Source organism: Fringilla coelebs, assembly GCF_963513975.1.
Source record: "Fringilla coelebs genome assembly, chromosome: 9".
NCBI lineage: Eukaryota > Metazoa > Chordata > Aves > Passeriformes > Fringillidae > Fringilla > Fringilla coelebs.
In genome coordinates, this window is record NC_140067.1 from 31,016,325 (window position 1) to 31,034,011 (window position 17,687).

A 17,687-nucleotide genomic window follows, 5' to 3' on the forward strand; every position below is an offset into this window, starting at 1 on the left:
GAGGTTGATGGGAAGGCTCCTGTGCTCTGATGGAGTTGATGTTTCTCTTCCATTTGAAAAGATGAATGTGTTTTTTTGTGGGCAGGGTAAAATTAAGGGATAGTCTTTATTCACTTAGTTGGTTGGATTTTGTGAGTGATCTTGTACTTCTTTTGCATTACTGAGACCATCTTTGATTTTCTTCTCAAATAGTTGCTGGGCTTTTTAACTGATGTATCTCAGATGTCCATTTTCAGTCTTTCCTCAAAAATTTTAATGCAGCTCTTAGAGCTTCAGTTGGAGACCAAGTGTGGAGCTGTGCAAGTCCGGGAACAGATGATTTTGTTGTTTCCTTTTCCATTTTCTGTGTATTTCCCTGAAATTAATTATTCTCTTTCTTCTGGTATTGCTACATAGCTATAAAAAAGAATTAATATAATTAACCCAAGCTTGTAGTATTATTACAGATATTTAAAGGTCCAGAAACATACCCAAGATGGGCAAAATGGCTGGGTTGAAAGCTCAGAAAGCTCTTCTGTTACGGCATTTAATTGGTTATAAGTAGTACAGTGAAATCCTGCATGGTGTGAAACCAAAGGGGATCATGGGAATGCTGTGCAAATCCTCTTTCCTTTCTTGATTTCAAGCTGGATAATTATTTCTGTATCCATTCTTTATTGAGCTGTAGGCTAGGATTCAGCTCTCCAAGAGGGAGCCATGGGTGGCTGAGCTTAATCACAGATGAAATGTGGTTTTTCTCCTGAGGCAATCACCAAATCCCAGTGCAGTGCCCAGCAAGTGTGGGGTGAATTGCTGCCACCCAGCTCCCTGCACCCAAACACACAGATGTTCCTATTGCACATCTTTGGGAATGCAGGATGTACTCCCAACAAGGACTGGGAAACACGGGGGTTTCCTTTTCCTGTGGGTCAGCCAGTGCCTGCTTGTTTTGGGTGCAGCAGCAGTGGCGGTGGCTGTGCAGACCATCTCAGAGACCCTTTGGTGGCATTTCCATCATCACCGCTGCTCTCCTCCCAGCAGCAAGAACAGCCAAATCCTAAGGCTTTGCAGCACTCTTAAGCTTTCTCTCTTTGTTTTGCAGCGGAAGGAGGAACGTTGACAAACATGGGCAGGCGCAGCACATCTCTGTGCCTGGGCAGAGTAGTCATCAAGAACAGCTCCAAGCCAGGGAGGTCCTGATCAGTTGTACAGAGATGTTCTTCCATGGCCCCCTTAAGTAAAGGGTGATGGTTTCACCCCTTGCAGTGTCCGTGGCTCAGATCTCACTCAGAGGAACTGCACAAAGCTGACACTTCCTTAGACCAAACTGGGGAGCCCCTCAAAACAGCAGTGACATCTCCTGGCCCAGGGGACCCAGCATGCTTTCCCTGCAGAGCCCCGGGATGTGAGAGGCAGCTGGGCTGAGCTGCTGTCCTGGTGAATGCTCCTCCTGGCTGATTTGTTCCTGCATCAGGGTTGGTGTTGCATTAGAGCCCCAGAGGGCTGGAGTTCATGAGCGTGCTGCTGGCTGGGGCTGCGCTGCAGAGCATGGGGAGCGTCCTAGAGAGCCTGGGCTTGCTGGGCTGATTGCTCTAATGAGCTCTGGGATGGGCAGCAGCTCTCTAAGCACATGGCTCAGGCTTGCAAAGGAGCTTGGCTCTCCAGTCGGTGTCAGGATAAAGGCCTGGATTTATGGAAGGGCTTAACAAATCTGTCTGCTTGCCCCTTCTGAGAATTTGACTTCTTTGCTTCCAGTGGGTTTTGGTGGAGTTTTGCCATGACCCAGGCACAAGAGGGCTTTGGCTTCAGCGTGGCAGAGGCTCAGCAGCTCTTCCCACAGCACTCCCCAGTGCCAGGCTCAGGGTGAGCCTGGGCAGAATCCCTTGCCAGCAGCCAGGGATTGTGGAAGGCTCTCCAAGGAGCTCTGCATGATTCTGTCCCTGAAATGTGCCAGAGCTGGGTAGCATCTTTGCTGAAACCTCCTGGTCTGTCTGCATCACTGTCCTGGGGCTGTTACTCGCTCAAAAAACATACTACAAATAGTCTGTCTTACCCTGAGAAATTTTTCTCTTTTCCAAGCCCACATCAGTTGCACTCGGGGTAGCCCAGAGTAGAAACCCCACAGCACCAGGAGCTCCAAAATGCAACTGGATGTGTATAATCAGTGATTTGTTAGGACCAATAAATCAAGCATCAGCACCAAGGTGCCATGCAGTCACCCTGGATGCTGCAGAGAGCTTCCAGATCAGCCTGCAGCTCCTGGCAGGTCACATGCAGAGCCTTAGAAAGGACTGGGACAATTACTGCAAGGTAGTCAGGCCAAAGCTCACCTTTTCAGGGCCAAATCCAGACAGTTCTTTAGTGTTAGGTATCAGGCACTGGTCTAATGTCCTGACATGACCCAAAGAAGGTGGTCTTGAATGCAGTTTCATCTCTGCTGGCAATGATGGGGGTGGCACTTGGTGAGACCCTTCTCCATGAGGAATGGGCCATGCAAGCAGCATGTGGGGATGTGCTGGGGGCTCTGAGGCTGACCAAAGCCACGGTGGGAGCCTGACCTCTGCTTTCTCCAGCCCATCACCATGGCTTCAGCCCCAGTGTGGGTGGGCTTGCCTGGTCAGTGCTTGGGGAGGGCAGAGCTGTGTTCCCTGCACTGTTTGCCAAGCATTCTGAATCTCCCATCCCCTTCAGCCACTTCAAATGGTTTGAAGAATTGCACTTTCAGTCTTTTATCATTTGATCACAGGTCAGGGCCAGCAGCATCTCCTGCCTGCTGGCTCTGGCTGCCAGAGCAGATGCATCATGCGCTGCTGGAGATGTCACAGTGAGGCCGCTCCCTCTGCAGAGACACTGCCCAAATGGTGAGAGGATGAAGCAAATCCTCTGCCTCAGGCAGGCCAGGGGCAGCATGCAGGGCTTTTTCTGGGCACACAGAGTCTGCCCCCATGGCTGTGCACAGCTCCCTGCAAGTGGGACCAGCATATCAGGTGCCTGATGTGGCTGCACCTGTGGCAAACCAGTCGTGGGACTCCTCCAAAGTCCCCCAGCAGGATCGGCCCAAATGAGTTGGTCCTGCTTATTGAGCCTACTCCTCTGCCAGCCTTCTCCCTGCTTGTAACACTCTAAATGCCAAAGTGGGTGGATTTGGGGGAATCTCATTCTCTCCCCAGGCCAGAGCAGAGCTTTGTCTTTAGTCACTGATCTTTGGAAGTTCCTGTTGGGATTTTTTCCTGTCCTGTGACTTCTAATTGAGTTGGGTGATTGCATTATCCCATCTCCCCTGGAGGGATCCGCAGAATCCTCAGCAATCATCTTCAGTTTTATACTGAGCCCAAAAATACCCAACTCAAAATGGCATTTCACTTTCCACAGCTCAGCGATGGCCACAAGCCAGCAGGGCAAGCGCAGCCAGGCTGCAGATCCTTGGGGGTGTGGTGGTCCCTCTCTGGGGAGGCACAGCCCTTCAGAGGGGCAGACCATGTGCCTTTGAAACACAAGCTAACATTCCCAGCAGCATCCTGAATTGGGTACAGCATTATCCCCATCCAGGGTCTGCACTGTGTGCTCCCTCCACATGCTGGGCACAGGGACACTGCAGGGCAGAAAGACCCCTTGTCCTGTCCTAGCATGGATGTACAGGTTGATGTAGGAGACAGGAGAACCTGCTCCTGTCCCTCTTGCCCCTTCCTGTGGGAGCATCTTCACCCCTCCCTGGGGCTGTCCTGGCACAGGAAGGCTAATTCAGGTGTTTTCTTCCACCTCCCGCAGTATGAGTTTAAAGCCAAGAATATCAAGAAGAAGAAGGTGAATCTCATCGTGTCGGTGGACGGCGTGAAGGTCATTCTGAAGAAGAAGAAGAAGGTAGGCAGCACTGGTCTCTGGGGCAGCAGTGCCTTAGCAGCACAACCCCTCCCCTCCTGGTGCAGGGACCTTGCAGCATCCTTGAACTTCTGGGAAACTCTGGCGGGCTGGGAGAGGGCGGCATGGGCTGGGTCAGCCTTGTGTGAGTCATGTTCCTGCAGGGTGGCTCAGCCAGTCCTGGTGTGGTGCAGAAGGGGCTCAGGGGGCCCTGTGGGAGGTGATGTGGGATGTGGCTGGTCCCCAAAAGGACCCGACCCTTGGCAAAGGGTAGCAGGGGAGCAGAAGCAGAGCTGTGACAAGAGCTTCCCAAGTATGTCCCTGGACTGTCTCTCTGCCCTGTCCTTGTTCTCAAGGACAGCATCTGACGTACTCATTTTCAGCTTCTTTCATTGCAGAAAAAAGAATGGGCCTGGGACGAGAACAAAATGCTCGTGATGCATGATCCCATCTACAGGTAAGGCTGTTGGGTGAGGGGACAGAGGCTTGCATGGCTCTGCTGTGCCCCTTGCCCACACAACACCAGCACTGGGCTGGGCCCTGGAGAGCCACCTCCATCCTACGGAGGGCAGCTCATGGAGCTTCCCAAAGCCTCCAGCTCTCCTCCATCTTCTTCCCAAAAGCCAAGAGTGGGGCGGGGTCTATCCCAGGGAGGCCAGACTGGAGCAAGAGAGGCCCCCAGCCATGCTGGGGAAGGAGCAGCAGGCACCTGGGCAAGGCATCCAGCTCTGTGAGCTGGCCAGGAGTGGGGTTTGCTCTTCTCAATCCCTGGAGGCTCCTGGGCTGCTGATGCTGTCCCTGGGGGCTGAGCAGAGAAGTCCTGTGCTGCCTTTGCAAATTTTCCCCACTGAGGTAAAACCACTGCCAAAAAAAATTCTGATGGGCTTTAGCAGGGATGTGCTGCAGAGGTTGGGCATCTGCAGCACCCTGTGCTATGGGAAGCATTGGTTGTGGTCTTGGCAGTCTCTTGGGGATGTGGGTAATGTGTATGCTTATATCCTCCCTTCCATTCTGTCCTTGCAGGATATTCTATGTATCTCATGACTCCCAGGACCTAAAGATCTTCAGCTACATTGCCAGGGATGGCTCTAGCAATGTCTTCAGGTGCAATGTCTTCAAGTCCAAGAAGAAGGTAAAAATGCCAGGATGCACATCTTGTCCCGGTGTACTCAGGGTGGAGCAGCTGGGGCAGGGCCCCATGGATCTGAGACCCTGTGGCAGCACAGAGACCCCTGAGGGCTGTGCCAGCCCGGGGGGTCACCGTGCAGAGGCAGCCCAGCTGCAGTTCCATGTCCCTTCCCCTCCCCGGCAGAGCCAAGCCATGCGCATCGTGCGGACGGTGGGGCAGGCGTTCGAGGTGTGCCACAAGCTGAGCCTGCAGCACACCCAGCAGAACGCCGACGGCCAGGAGGACGCAGACAGTGAGAGGAACGGAGACGACCTGGACGTCCCAGGTATTCCGCAGAGGTGCAGGTGCGGGGGTGGCGTGGGGCCCCCGGAGCCTGGCAGACACAGAGGCACTGCCTTCCCCTGGTGCCCCTTGATGGCTGACACCTCTGGGCAATGGATTTGCACAGCAATCTGGCCTGCTGTGCTCCAGGCTCAAGCTGGGATCTTGCCCAGCAAGGAACCTTCTCTAGGTGTTAGCCGTGATCCTCTCAGACATCCCCCTTGCTGAGAGCCCATTAGCAGTGCCCGGGGCTCCGCTCTGTGCTTGGCTGCACATGCTGCAAACATTCCCTCGCTGCTTCCGCACAAGGGGCCCCAAGCACATACCTTCCTCTCTGCGATTCCCAGAATGGACATAGCTGTGTTTGTGCTCTCCCATCACGCTGTCAGGGCTGCAGGCAGGCTGCAGACCCCGCTCCTTCTCTGCCCATTGCGTAGAGGGTGCAGGGATGCCTGGCTGGGGGGCTGCTGGTCCGGCCCCATCACCCTGAGCAGTGTCCCAGGAAGCAGCTTTGCTCCTTGGCACTGGTGCCTGTGCTGGAGGGGAGGAAGAAGTTCTGTGAGAGGTTAGTCAAGCCCTTCCAGTCCCAGGTGGGACACTGGCAGGTCCTGCTGCCTGTCTGTGGATTCTCTGCCCTGCAATGCTGTGGGCTAGTCCCCCACATCCCAACAGGAGCAGCCTGGCCTGGGCTGCGGTTTCCTGCTTGCCTCTGTAACCAGTGCTGTCCTGATGACCTAATCATTGGGCTGCCCTGGGCCAGTCATTGTTTGGTTTTCCTCCACACAATGTCCTGGCCACAATATGCAGCTCCCTGGGGAATTCAGAGCATCTGTTTTTTGTTTTTCTTTCCCGTAATCTCTTGTTTACCTTTCCTCAGCTTTATCTGTGTTTTCTGTTCTTGGTGGCCCATTTGTCCCACATCAGGGCTTTTGGCTGCCCTTCCCCAGGTTTGGTGTGCTGGGGCTGGGTGTGTTTTTATCTGTAAGCCTCCTCCTGAGCAGCAGCAGGAAGAGCAGCCACGTCTCTCCGTACCTGCTTCCCGCCAGGGCAGGAGGGTGGGTGGCACGGGGGCGGTGGGCACCCACGGTGGGCAGGGGGAGCTCCCGGGACAGGCAGGCTGTGCCCTGCCCTGACCCTGCCCCCGCAGCCTGTCGCCTCTCCGGCGTGGAGAGAGCGGCCGCCTCTGCCGAGGAGACCGACATCGACGCCGTGGAGCTGCCGCTGCCCGGAGCCGACATCCTGGACTTCAGCCGCGGCGTCACCGACCTCGATGCTGTGGGCAAGGAGGTGGGTGCTGCACCGAGCCCGTGGCCCCTGCCCTCCACTCTCAGGGGCTGGCACGGCCCCAGCCCCACGACTCTGACGACTCTGACTGCATGCCGAGGGCCCAGGGGTCGGGAGGGATTGAGCAGCATTCCCCAGCTCCCGGATCAAAGCCGTCTGCCGCTGCAGGGCTGCCCTTTGGCTGGGGCCCAGGGGAGAGAGCTGTGCCGAGGCTCAGCTATGTGCAGCCACACGGAAAGGGTTTGGGGCAGAGCTGATAGGGACTCTTTTTCCACCAAAAACACAAAAATAAAAGACTTTTTTGATACAGTGGAAATTCCCACAGGAAGCATCAGCCTTTTTGGGAATCTTCTACAAAAGTATGTGGGTTGTTGTTGAAACTGAAAAAGTACTGTTTTCAAGGGTTGTAAGCACCCTCAGCAAAGTGTGCATTAGCTATAAATGCAGCTGCTTCTTTTCTGGGTATTAAGCGTGGCTGCTCCGTGCCAAAGCTCGTGTGTGCCCGGTGGCTTTCTGAGGTGAGTGCCAGGGGATCACACTTTCAACACTGGTGTTTTGCAGGACTGCCTCCACCCTGAAGATATCCTGACAGCATCACCCAAGATGCTGCTGCCCTCATCTGCCCAGCTGCCCGACCTGGGAACACCCCTCTCTGCCCACCACCAGATGCAGCTTCTCCAGCAACTCCTGCAGCAGCAGCAGCAGCAGACACAAGTGGCCGTGGCACAGGTTCTCCCCTCCATTCTTTCCCAGGGGCGGTGGCAGGGTTGGGGCACACTCCTGAACCCCTTGGGGCTGCTGGAGTCTCCTGCCTGGAGGCAGCGTTGAAGGCAGGCAGCTCCATGGGCAGGGAGCTCCATGAGGTGCTTGCCGCCAGGTGTCTGGGGCCTTTGGCCCCTGTATGCTCACCAGTGCCCTGCTCCAGTGACTGGTATGCCTGGCCTGTGCAGCTGGCAGCTCGTTCTCCATGCAGCTATTTCTCATTGAAGCAGCTTGGCTGCTTTATCCAACTCAATACCTGAGCTTTACTTGTTCCCTGACCCTGCACTGAGCTAGCTGCAATTCATCAACTTTTTTCATGGCCCCAGCGATGGGCTCCAGCAGCCTTTCTGTGCTGCCCCGTGGCTTTGCTGCTTTCTCATCAGTAAATCAGTATTTGTTGATCAGTTTTGACTGAGCTGCTGCCTCCAGAGCCCACATGCCTTTTGGGGTCATAGACTGCCAAGTTGCTTTCCCCCCTGGAAGAGGGATCTCCATTATTGGGGAATCCTTTGTGTCTGTCCAAGTATAGTGTTGCTCACAATCCAAAAGGCTCCGTGGTGCCTGCTTAAGTGTAAAATATTGCAACCCTTGCTCTTGCTCTGGCTTTGTGGAAGGTTGTAAATCCCAGTCCTTTGCCTGGTCTCCTGTCAGTCCCAGGCTTGCTGTGCTCTGGCTCGGCTCTGCCAAGGACACTGCTGTGCCACCTTGCTGGCACATTTGGGCAGCAGCTGCCTGCTGGCACAGCTGGCACTGCCTCCTGGTACCCATCTGTGGGGGCAGGTGGCCCCCAACTGGGCAGCTTCAGAGGCCCTGCAGCTGCAGCAGCAGCTCACAGCAGCTCAGGTACAGAGAGCTTTCTCTTCTTCCTCAAGGTCACTTGCTAGGCCACAGTAAAAAAGCCTTTTGTGTTGGGTGGGGATATTTTCGTTTTCGGGTTATTTTTGTTTTGGATTTTTTTTTTTTTGTTTGATTTTTAGGGGTTTTTTTTTTGGTTGTTTTGTTTTTGGGTTTTGGGTTTTTTGTTTGTTTGTTTTGTTTGTTTGTTTGTTTGTTTGTTTGTTTAGTTGTAAATCTGTGCTTTTCTGGTTCCAGTCCTTCCTGGAGCAGTTGTAGGAGCTGTGGGTAGATGCCAGGAAGGGGTGCTGAGCCAAAGTGGCCCCCAGGTCACTGCTGTTCCCTTGTGCAGTGTGCATTTCTGGGGTTCTCCTGCTCGAATGCAGATCAGAGGGCTGCCCTGGGCAGGAGCTCCAGGCTGTCTGCCCTCAGGGGCGTGGTTCTGGGGGCGCAGATGTTTGCACAGAGGTAGCTGTGCTGAAATCAGTGGTGGTCTTGCCTGTGGGCTCTCTGCAGGCATTGCTTCCCAGGGCCAGGCTGAGCAGCTGGCTCACACCTGAGAGCCAGCACCCCTCAGCAGCAGCAGCCTGCCATCTCTGGTGCTCCAGCCCCTCTTTGTGACAGAGGCCACTGGCTGGGCCCTGTTTCTGGGAAAGCTTCCCAAAAAGACAGCTTTTCCAGGGCCAGCTCCACTGCACTGCTGCGCCCTCACAGACCCGCAGCACCATCCAGTCGGTCGAGCATGTCTCCTCTGCTGCATCCATCTGGCTCCTCCTGGGCTACCCTTTCCATGCATATCTGCAGCTCACGTGCACCACTGACAATTCAGCCAGTGCTGCCCACCTGGCCTTGAGCTTTTCCATCAGGGAGGCCAGGGGACAATGTGCTGAGTCCTGGTGTGACACCACCCACACACTCCCCATCACATCTGCAGTACCTGCAGGGAATGGCTGCTTCATCACATCATGGGTTGGGATGGCCAAAGGTGAAGCCCTCAACCCTGGAACAGCATCTGCCCATGCTCACCCGCTGTGTCCTGTCCAGGTGCACCTGCTGAAGGACCAGCTGGCAGCAGAAGCAGCGGCACGGCTGGAGGCCCAGGCTCGTGTGCACCAGCTCCTGCTCCAGAACAAGGACTTGCTGCAGCACATCTCACTCCTGGTCAAACAGGTGCAGGAGCTGGAGCTGAAGCTGGCAGGAAACACGACCAGTAAGCGCTGCCGCCCATTCCTCTCCCCTCGCAGCTAGTCTGGGCTTTGGGGACATGCATGCAGGTGTTTTTCTTGGGGTTTTTTGTGCATTTCCAGTTATTTTGTTCAGAGGGATATTTGTGCCCTTCTGGCCTGGCTTGTGTGTGTGCATGCATGCAGCATGGGAAGGGGCTTGGGGAGGGCTGTATGGACAGGTAGTCACCTACCTCCATCAGCTGTATGTCCGCTTTCCCCAGTGGCTGCATGCTCCAGGCCAGCTCCATACCTGCCCAAGAGCCCCTATTTGACCTTCCTCTCCAACAGATGTGACCATCAGCTCTCTGCAGGAGCTGGGATGGAAGATAGTTAACTTCTTGTCCTGGAGAACTGGCCCTTTGTTGGCCAGCAGCAGCTCCTGGCATTAGTGACACCAAATAAGCCCCTCGAAACAGCCAGAGTGGAGAGGTTGATACCCAAATGACCCCAGACTGTCCTCCTCTGGCCAGTGTGCAGCCAGCTGTGGATGCCCAGGCAAGCTGGGCCTCTTAGCCGTGCCCTTCTCTTGCAGCAGGCTCCCAGGACAGTCTGCTGGAGATCACCTTCCGCTCCAATGCCCTCCCCGTCCTCTGCGACCCGACCACCCCGCAGCCCGAGGACACCCACCCGCCGTCGCTGGGCCCCAGCTCGGCCTTCCCCAGCACCATGGGCAGCCCCATAGGTAGGAACGACTGTCTGGTGAAGCTGGAGTGCTACCGCTTTCTGCCGGACTCGGGGCCGCCCGCCCCGGAGCCAGCCCTGGGCAGCCTGGAGCTCATCAAGTTCCGCGAGTCGGGCATCGCCTCCGAGTACGAGTCCAACACGGACGAGAGCGAGGAGCGCGACTCCTGGTCCCAGGAGGAACCACCGCGCCTGCTCCACGTCCAGCCCAGGCAGGACCTGGGCGACAGCCTGGAGGACGAGATCGCGGTGTAGGGGTCAGCAGGAGGTGGTGCAGAGCAGCCAGGAGCTGCTGGAGCTGGGAAGGACCCTGGCCGCAGCCCCATGGCCCTGGCAGGGATGGCACAGCCCAGAGGGAGGCGGGGGAGAAGGGAGCAGGAGGATTCCAGCGCCCAGTCGGGAGTGTCTGGAGGGGAAGGATGGAGCCGTGCCCGGGGCACGTGCCGGGCGCGCTGTGCTCTGGCATGCTTGGGCTTGTGTGCTGAGCTGCAGCATCCCTGCTTTGCAGCAGACAGAGCTGACAGCTCCTTGTGCCCCCCCCCCAGCCCTGTCTCCCTTCAAACTGTTTGTCAAGGTCAGGCAGAGGTAAGGGACTTCTGCTGGATTAGCCTCTGCTGCTGCTGGGGAAGCAGTAAAGCAGAGGAGGGGTTTTACTGTGGGAATGGGAGAGCAGTCTAGGGCAGTGAGCAGGAACAGAAGGGACTGAGGGGGCAGCTCCAAGGTGGTGAGCAAGGACAGAGCAACTGGTCTGGCTCTCTGCATGGTGGGCAGGGTGGGGGACAAGTACAGGGCCATGAGGGTTGGTGATGGTGCACTGTCAGAGTTGGTCTGTGAGTGAGAAGTGAGGCAGTGAGGGACAGTGGCGAGGAGCCTGGAAAGGATTTGAAGGGGTGAGATGAAGTTGCACAGGCTGGCCAGGTGCAGGTAGTGATTGGCAGGGGGATGTGGCAGTTTCAGGACAGGGTTTATCTATGGCAATGCAGGTGGAGGGTGTGTAGGCAGAGCCCGCTCCTCTGCCAGGCTATGGAGCAGAGAGGAAGGCACAGCGCAGTGTGGAGCAGGAAGCCAGGGCATGCAGCATCCAGCTGTGGAGTGTCTTCCCCCTCATCATCTAATCCTTTGTCTCCTTGGCACAGCTGCCAGGTTTCAAAGCCTTTTTCATGCTCTCAAGTCACATTTTCAAGCACTTCTGATCACCACAAACTGCCTGCTTTGCTTTATAGACAAACCCTCCCATTTCCAGGTAGTTGTTTTGCCCCACACCAAGGCTGGGAGCTGCAGTGCTGGCATTGGCATCTTCAGGGATGAACCCTCAATGGGGAGTGAACTGCTGGTGTCTGCAGGGGTGCTTCATCACATCTCTGGTTTGCACCCTCTGGAAAAGTGAATCCAGCATCTCAGGGGTCCCCTACCAGCCCTCGAGACACTTATGGCTGAATGCCATCTGTGGGGCCTCCAAGGGATCCAGAGCTTGTTCCTTTTCTGCAAACACTTTTATCACCTGCCTGGTGCTGAGCCTCTAAGAGGCCAAGATTGGAAGGGGTATGAACCAAAGTCCTGATGTCCATCCTGCTTCATGTGGAAGCACTCGATGAGGTGGGGATTTGGCACAGTTGTCTTCCTCCCCATCCTCCCTCCTATCCTGCTTCTGCTTTGCTTTGTTGCTTCCTTGCTGCTCTCACCTTCGCCAGCTCTGTCTCTGCTCAATCTGCCTGCAACTTACCCCTGGCTGACACCACCTCTTGCTCTCCTTCAGGGCTTAGCCTGGCTGCTGAGGAAAGTCCATCACTTCTCTCTTCCCTGATTCCCTTGGGACTGAGAACTGCTGAGGAGTGTGTGGATGAGACCCCCGGGGTCAGCACGAGCTGTGCTATGCACCCTTCACCACATGACAGGACTGGGTGGATTTGAGGAGCAAGAGGGTGTAGTGGGAAGGAAAGAAGGACGTGTTTCAGTGTCCCCAGCAGTGCCCTGGTGTCCAGGGGAGCTCTGCAGCAGCCACAGAGCAGGCAGAGGGAGAGAGAGTACTGTTTGGTATGTGGTGCTCCTGTCCTCTCAGCACCACTGCCTTCATATGCCCTGTCCCACATGGCTGTGGGGACAGCTGTGTGTGCCATTCCCTCTGCTGGGGACCCAACATGCCACTGGAAGCTCGCAGCAGTTGAAGGTGAAAGCAAGGGGTGCAAGGTGTGTCCAGCTAGGAGGAAGAAGTGGGCATGACAGCATGCACAAGGCATGGTGCTTACAGGGTAGGGATGGTTGAGCTTGGACAGGGATTTCCATGTGGGAGATCGTCAGGGGAAAGAAAAGCAGGAGCTCAGCTGTACACAGGGGGCAGATGAAGGGAGAGCCTAAAAGGAGCACAGCAGGCCAGAGGTCTCTTCCAGGCTGCCTCAGGAAGCAGGTGGGGGGAGCCATCTCCTGAGCCAGTTCTCCAGTCCATCCCTGCTGCACACACAGAGCTCAGGCCATGTCCTGTGAGGGGCTGTCAGGACCAGATGTGGCCTCAGGCTCCTGCCCCACGCTCTGCCCACAGGGGACAGGGGCAGGTGCCCCACAGGCCGAGGGGGTGCTGCCAGGGCCAGGTGGGATCCTGCCAGCCTCATGCTGCACCATGGGTGTACACATGTAAATGACCCCTCCTAAGTCAGTGCTGCCTCCAAGACTCCTCTCTAGCCTCTCACTTTTGTTAGGGACCTTGACAGGGGTTTTATAGCTATATTTTTTGTCCTTTCTTTTCCTACAACTGTCATATTACTAACTGTTGAATCTATCTGGGAAGCCAATCTGTCAATGTAAGTGCACTTAACCCTTGGGTGTTGTCATTAGTCAACTGGCTTTTGCTAAATAAATCTTTCTATTTCTCAAGGCTTTCTGTTGTCTCTTTCTTCTCAGTGACTCTCTCTTTCTGTACTTCCTTCCCTCTCCGTGCTGGGTGCCAGCACCAGCAGTGGCATCCTCTGGCCTTGCAGAGACCCCCTCCAACCTAAGCTTCTTCTCCTGTGGGACCCCTGCTTGTGGTGCTAGCCACAGGATGCCCACGAGAGCAAGGTGCCCAGAATGTTGCTAGGAGTAGAGGTGTTTCAGTCTTGCCCTTCAGCCACTCCACAGCACAGGCTTGTCTCAGGGCTGATCCAACAGCTGGAGGGTGCCAGGGGCTTCCTGGCATCTGCAGAACTCCCCACAGAGATGCAGAGATGCTAATCGGCACTTCCAGAGGCTCGGGAAATTTTTGGCAGCTGGAGAAGGAAAAGTAGGGAAGAGCCTCTCTTAAAGGATGGCAAAAGTGTTGTGTAGGCAAAAGTAGCACGCCGGCAGGAGCTGACTGCTCCTGAAACAATTCATTGTGCTGCTGGCAGGAGTGATGGAGCAGTGCCCTCCCGTGGCAGCCGCCTGGCTGCTGGGGCTGCATGGACACCCCGGGGGCTGCAACCTCCTGTGCCCTGAACTCCTGCTCCCCCAGGACCTCGGGCCTGCAGCAGAACTCCTTGAAGCTGTAGCCCTCCTGGGAGCTGTGCTAGATCTGGGTCTTGAGCAGCCATGGTGTGGGGAAGATAGGGCAACACAACAGGCTCTGGTAGCCACGCTGGAGCACAGGCTGGCACTTAGAAGCAGTGAGTTTGTCCTGGACCATAATGCTGGCTCTGCTGCTGGTCAGCCTGGCCCTCTCAGGGGCTGGCAGTCATCTGAGGAGCCAGAAGAGAGCTCTTCAAGAGGTTGTCAGGCTGCTCACACTCCCAAGAGCTGGTGTCCAGGCTGGAGGAGAAGCTGCCCACGCACTGCTGGGTGGCTCTCTTGGTGCAGATGAATAGCTGTAGGATGGACCCTAGGGCTGGTGGATGCTGCAGGTGCAGGCAGGGAGCTGTTCAGCAGGACTGTGGGGCCACAGAATGCAGAGGAAAGGGCCTGCAGTGAGTTGGGGGTCCCTGTAAGAGTCCGGCCCACCATGAGGTTGGAGCAGTGCTGGGAATCCTTCCTCTTTGCCTGTGCCGTGGGATGTGGAGGTGGTTGTCTCTGTCCCAGTATGTGCCCCCGGGATGCAGAGGTAGAGTTGGGCAGAGGATGCTGATGGGCAGGCAAGGCCCCAGAACAGCACCAGGCTCACCCAGGAAGTAGCTGGAGCCATCACACAGACCCACTCTGACATGGAGGCAGCCAAGGGGGTTTGAGCTGGCACTCCTGGGGGCAGCCCCCACAGCTTCAAGGACTCTTGCTAGGAAGACATAGTGGAGGAAGCCAGTGTAGCTCAGAGGCGGGGTTTGATTGCAGAGCCCTTTCCTCTGCAAGCACCTGCTGCCACCCACCACAGGGACCCAGCCTGGGCTGAGCTGAGGGAGCCATGGTGGGGTGGGCAGTGCAGAACCCACACCGTGGGTGTCCCCAGAGAAGGCCCTGTGGCTTTACCAGGGTGTGGCTGACAAGGGACCCACCCCCATGTGAGTCCCATCTCTTCAGGTAGTGTGACGTATCTGAGCAGGGGGCTGGCAGCATGCCTCACCTGGCAGTGTGGAAGGGACAGGCCTCTTCCCTTGGCATTCCCCTGGTAAATGCTTGCTCACTCTCTCTTTTTCCACAACCTGCTTCCCAAGTCGCTTGGTGTCAGGTAAGAGAAGCTCTCGGTGTGTTGGCAGTGCCAGCGTGGGGCCCTGGGCTCACTCCTACCCTCTCTTGCCCCACACTAGTCCCCTGTGCATGCACTGCCCTGCGCAGCCCTGGCATAGCCTGGCTGCCCACAGCCTCTGCAGAGCTGTAGGAACATCCTCCCAGTCCCCAAAACTGTGTTCCCCCGGTGCTGGTGGGCTGGCCCTGCTGGGATCCCCCTCCAGCGTGACTCACATCCTCTCTGTTCCCTTACCCCCTCCAGTGGACCAGAGCATGTTTGAGAACGCCAGCGCCAGCACGGCGCCCACGCCACGGGCACAGCACGTCCCTGCCGCGGCGGGCACCCCGCCCCAGCCCTGCCGGCCCGCGGGCAGCCAGCACTTCCGCAACCTGGGCAAGGCCGTGGGCGCCAAGGTGAACGACCTGCTGCGCCGCAGGGAGCCGGCCGGCCTGCCCGCCGTGGGAGCCATGGAGGTGAACGCCAGCGCGGGCGCTGTGCTGGGCACGGGACAGCCGGCCGCTGAGGGCGGGTGAGTGTCCCCGCAGCGTGCACCCCGCGCCAGGGCCATTGGGATGGGCCAGAGGGGCCTGGCGTGGGGCTGTATGCAGCTGTCCCTATGTGCTTGCAGGGCTGTGGGGCTGGAGGCCTTTCCCCGGCTGGAACCCCCACCCCCCATCACCAAGAAGCGGACGCCGCGCGCCCTGAAGACTCCCCAGGACATGCTCATTGCTCCGCAGCCGGAGGGGACCAGCACGAGGAGTGGCACCGAGGAGCCCCCCGAACCACCCACAGCTCACCCTGAGCCCGCAGAGGAGCAGCTGGGGATGGGGGACCCGTCTCCTCCAGAATGCCCTGGTGTCCTCAGTGTAACTGGTGCCCTAGAGCCCAGCGGGAACCAGCCTACCAGTGCCTTACCCGTGCCTGACCTCATCCATAAGGGCCGCCAGGAGAGCCAGTGGCAAATGGGTGAGAGGGCCACTGAGATGTCACCCAGCACAGAGAAGCCCTCACGGAGACCGGGGCTAGAGCACGAGCAACCAGGGAGCACAGGGCGGCCAGAGCCATGTACCCCTGGCTGGGAGGTGGAGGGGGCCCATCCCGACCTACTGTCCTTTGAGTAGCAGTGGGTAGCTGTGACAGGGGTGCCATGGGGGCTGGCTCTCCCAGACTTGTCTCTCACTGCCACTTGCCTTTTTTGGGGTGATTATTTTGGAAAGGGGGAAGCCTTGGAGTGGAACGAGCCATTTGCTGCCCAGTGTGGGCTCTGGAGAGCCATGACAACCTGCTTCTCCCCACATTCCCAGGAGGAGCACAGCCTGTCCTGCCATGGCTTCTGCAGCCCCATTCTGGCCCCCTATTCACCCTGGTCAGTGCCAAGCTCCTGTCCTGCCACAGTGCCACTGCCACCCTGTCTGCAGCCAGGAGCCTTGCTGACCTGGGAACCAGGGGTATGCGTGGGGGTAGAAGTGCCAGCCTGCCCCAAACCCCATTGGCTCTGCTGGAGCGAGCATCCTGTGAGCATCCCACAAGCACCACATACTTCCCTGTACCTGCACTTGCTGCCTTGGTCCATAGGATTTCACAGGTAACACCATGTGCTTGCTGAGATAGCCTGTCCTGGGGTACCAGCAGGCTCACGCAGCCCTGGTGCCAATGAACCAGGACAGCAGATGTGTCTAGGGCCTTCTCCAGGTGCTGACCTTGTGGTGTTACTCTGCTGAGTGCCATCTCCTTGCAGTGGAGTCCCAGATGCAGTAGTCCTGGGCTGTGGCAGGGTGCAGGGCTGGGTACCTGAAGCTGTACAGCTGCTGGCCAGTGGACTCTGGCAGGGAGCTGCGCTCTCTGTGAGACCCCCTTCCAGCTCCTGCTTGTTTCCTGGTCTCATCCCAGCCACCATGAACAGAGCTGTCCAGGCAAGCAGCCCTCTCCATGTGAGTCAGTGTCACTGCTCCCCTTTAATTTCTGGGACAGTGGTCTCTGCGAGACTGGGACACACAAAGCCACATGGTCCTCTGATACTGCTGTATGACTGTTTCGCCATGGATTACGGAGGGATTAGCCAGCCTGGGGACATTTGTGCCAATGCAAGGCAGCAGCTGTCAGATGGAACTTTTTACTTAGAGCTTTTATGTACATCCTCACCACAAAGGTTGTTTTCAGAGGAAAAGCTCCAAAGCCCCAGGCTGGGTTGGAGGAACCCAGGAGCTCATGGATGGGCCTGCTCACAGCTCCTTCTGGGCCACACAGGGTGGTTGGGCTGAAGAAATGTCTTCCACCACCCAAAGCCATGCTATCCTGCTAAAGGAAGGAAGCTGTCAGCATGGATCCGCTGCCCTGGGAGCAGCCACCCATGTCCTTGCTGTTGGTGTGGTGGCCCTGGGGCCCTGCAGCTCTCTGCTCTGGGAAAGCCCTGCTCAAGAGTGAAGGGCCTCGGAATTGCACAGAGTCCACGTTCAGTGCTGAGGTGACACACACCCTGACAATGTGATCACAGCGTGCATGGCCACCTCCACCCCCAGACAGACAGTGTGTGTGCTGCCCAGGTGTGCACTACAGTGTAGGTGTTGATGGAAACCAGGGCTCGTAGCCCCTCTCTGAAGAACCGGTATCTTCAATCGCTGTGATCCCAAGGGAACCTTCCCCTTGAGGGTTGTCACTCACAGCCAGTCCAGTCCCTCTGTTTATGTTGTCAGGGTGCGTGTGTGTGGTTTGGGACAAGAGATGCAGATTGCACAGTAAATTTTTTTTTCTTTTGTACCTACTGATGTGTGGCATTCCTTTGATGGGAGAGGACACCCTGCACGACCCTGGCGCCATCCTGGTGGGGAGCCAGGGGGCGGAGAGGGAGTTTGGTGGTGTCGCGACTGGAACGTGGCTGCCCTGCTGTGCTTGGCACCACCGGCTGGTGGCTGGGCCTGGGCCAGGGGGTGGTGCGGTAATGGGAGCCCGCCGGTGCCCGGGCCGAGGGGACACAACTCCGAGGCTACTGAGGGTACTGGAGCCCGGGCTG

The 17,687-nt window shown here is 57.0% G+C and overlaps 1 protein-coding gene across 7 annotated transcripts in view; it reads left to right on the forward strand.

Moving 5' to 3' along the window:
• NOS1AP (nitric oxide synthase 1 adaptor protein) overlaps positions 1 to 17,438 on the forward strand; it is a 42,651-nt gene extending 25,213 nt beyond the window's left edge. The window contains exons 3-12 of one of the 7 annotated variants that reach the window (XM_084211791.1): positions 3,748 to 3,840; positions 4,221 to 4,294; positions 4,861 to 4,969; positions 5,150 to 5,291; positions 6,435 to 6,574; positions 7,133 to 7,300; positions 9,212 to 9,377; positions 9,926 to 10,075; positions 14,939 to 15,206; positions 15,306 to 17,438. In XM_084211791.1, the coding sequence (XP_084067917.1) occupies positions 3,748 to 3,840; positions 4,221 to 4,294; positions 4,861 to 4,969; positions 5,150 to 5,291; positions 6,435 to 6,574; positions 7,133 to 7,300; positions 9,212 to 9,377; positions 9,926 to 10,075; positions 14,939 to 15,206; positions 15,306 to 15,798 (1,803 nt within the window). In that variant the 3' untranslated portion in view covers positions 15,799 to 17,438. Of the gene's footprint in view, positions 1 to 3,747; positions 3,841 to 4,220; positions 4,295 to 4,860; positions 4,970 to 5,149; positions 5,292 to 6,434; positions 6,575 to 7,132; positions 7,301 to 9,211; positions 9,378 to 9,681; positions 9,817 to 9,925; positions 13,228 to 14,938; positions 15,207 to 15,305 lie in introns of those variants that run through there. The other 6 variants (XM_084211792.1, XM_084211793.1, XM_084211794.1 and 3 more) reach the window with 6 other exon arrangements.
• The last annotated feature ends 249 nt before the right edge of the window (positions 17,439 to 17,687 follow it).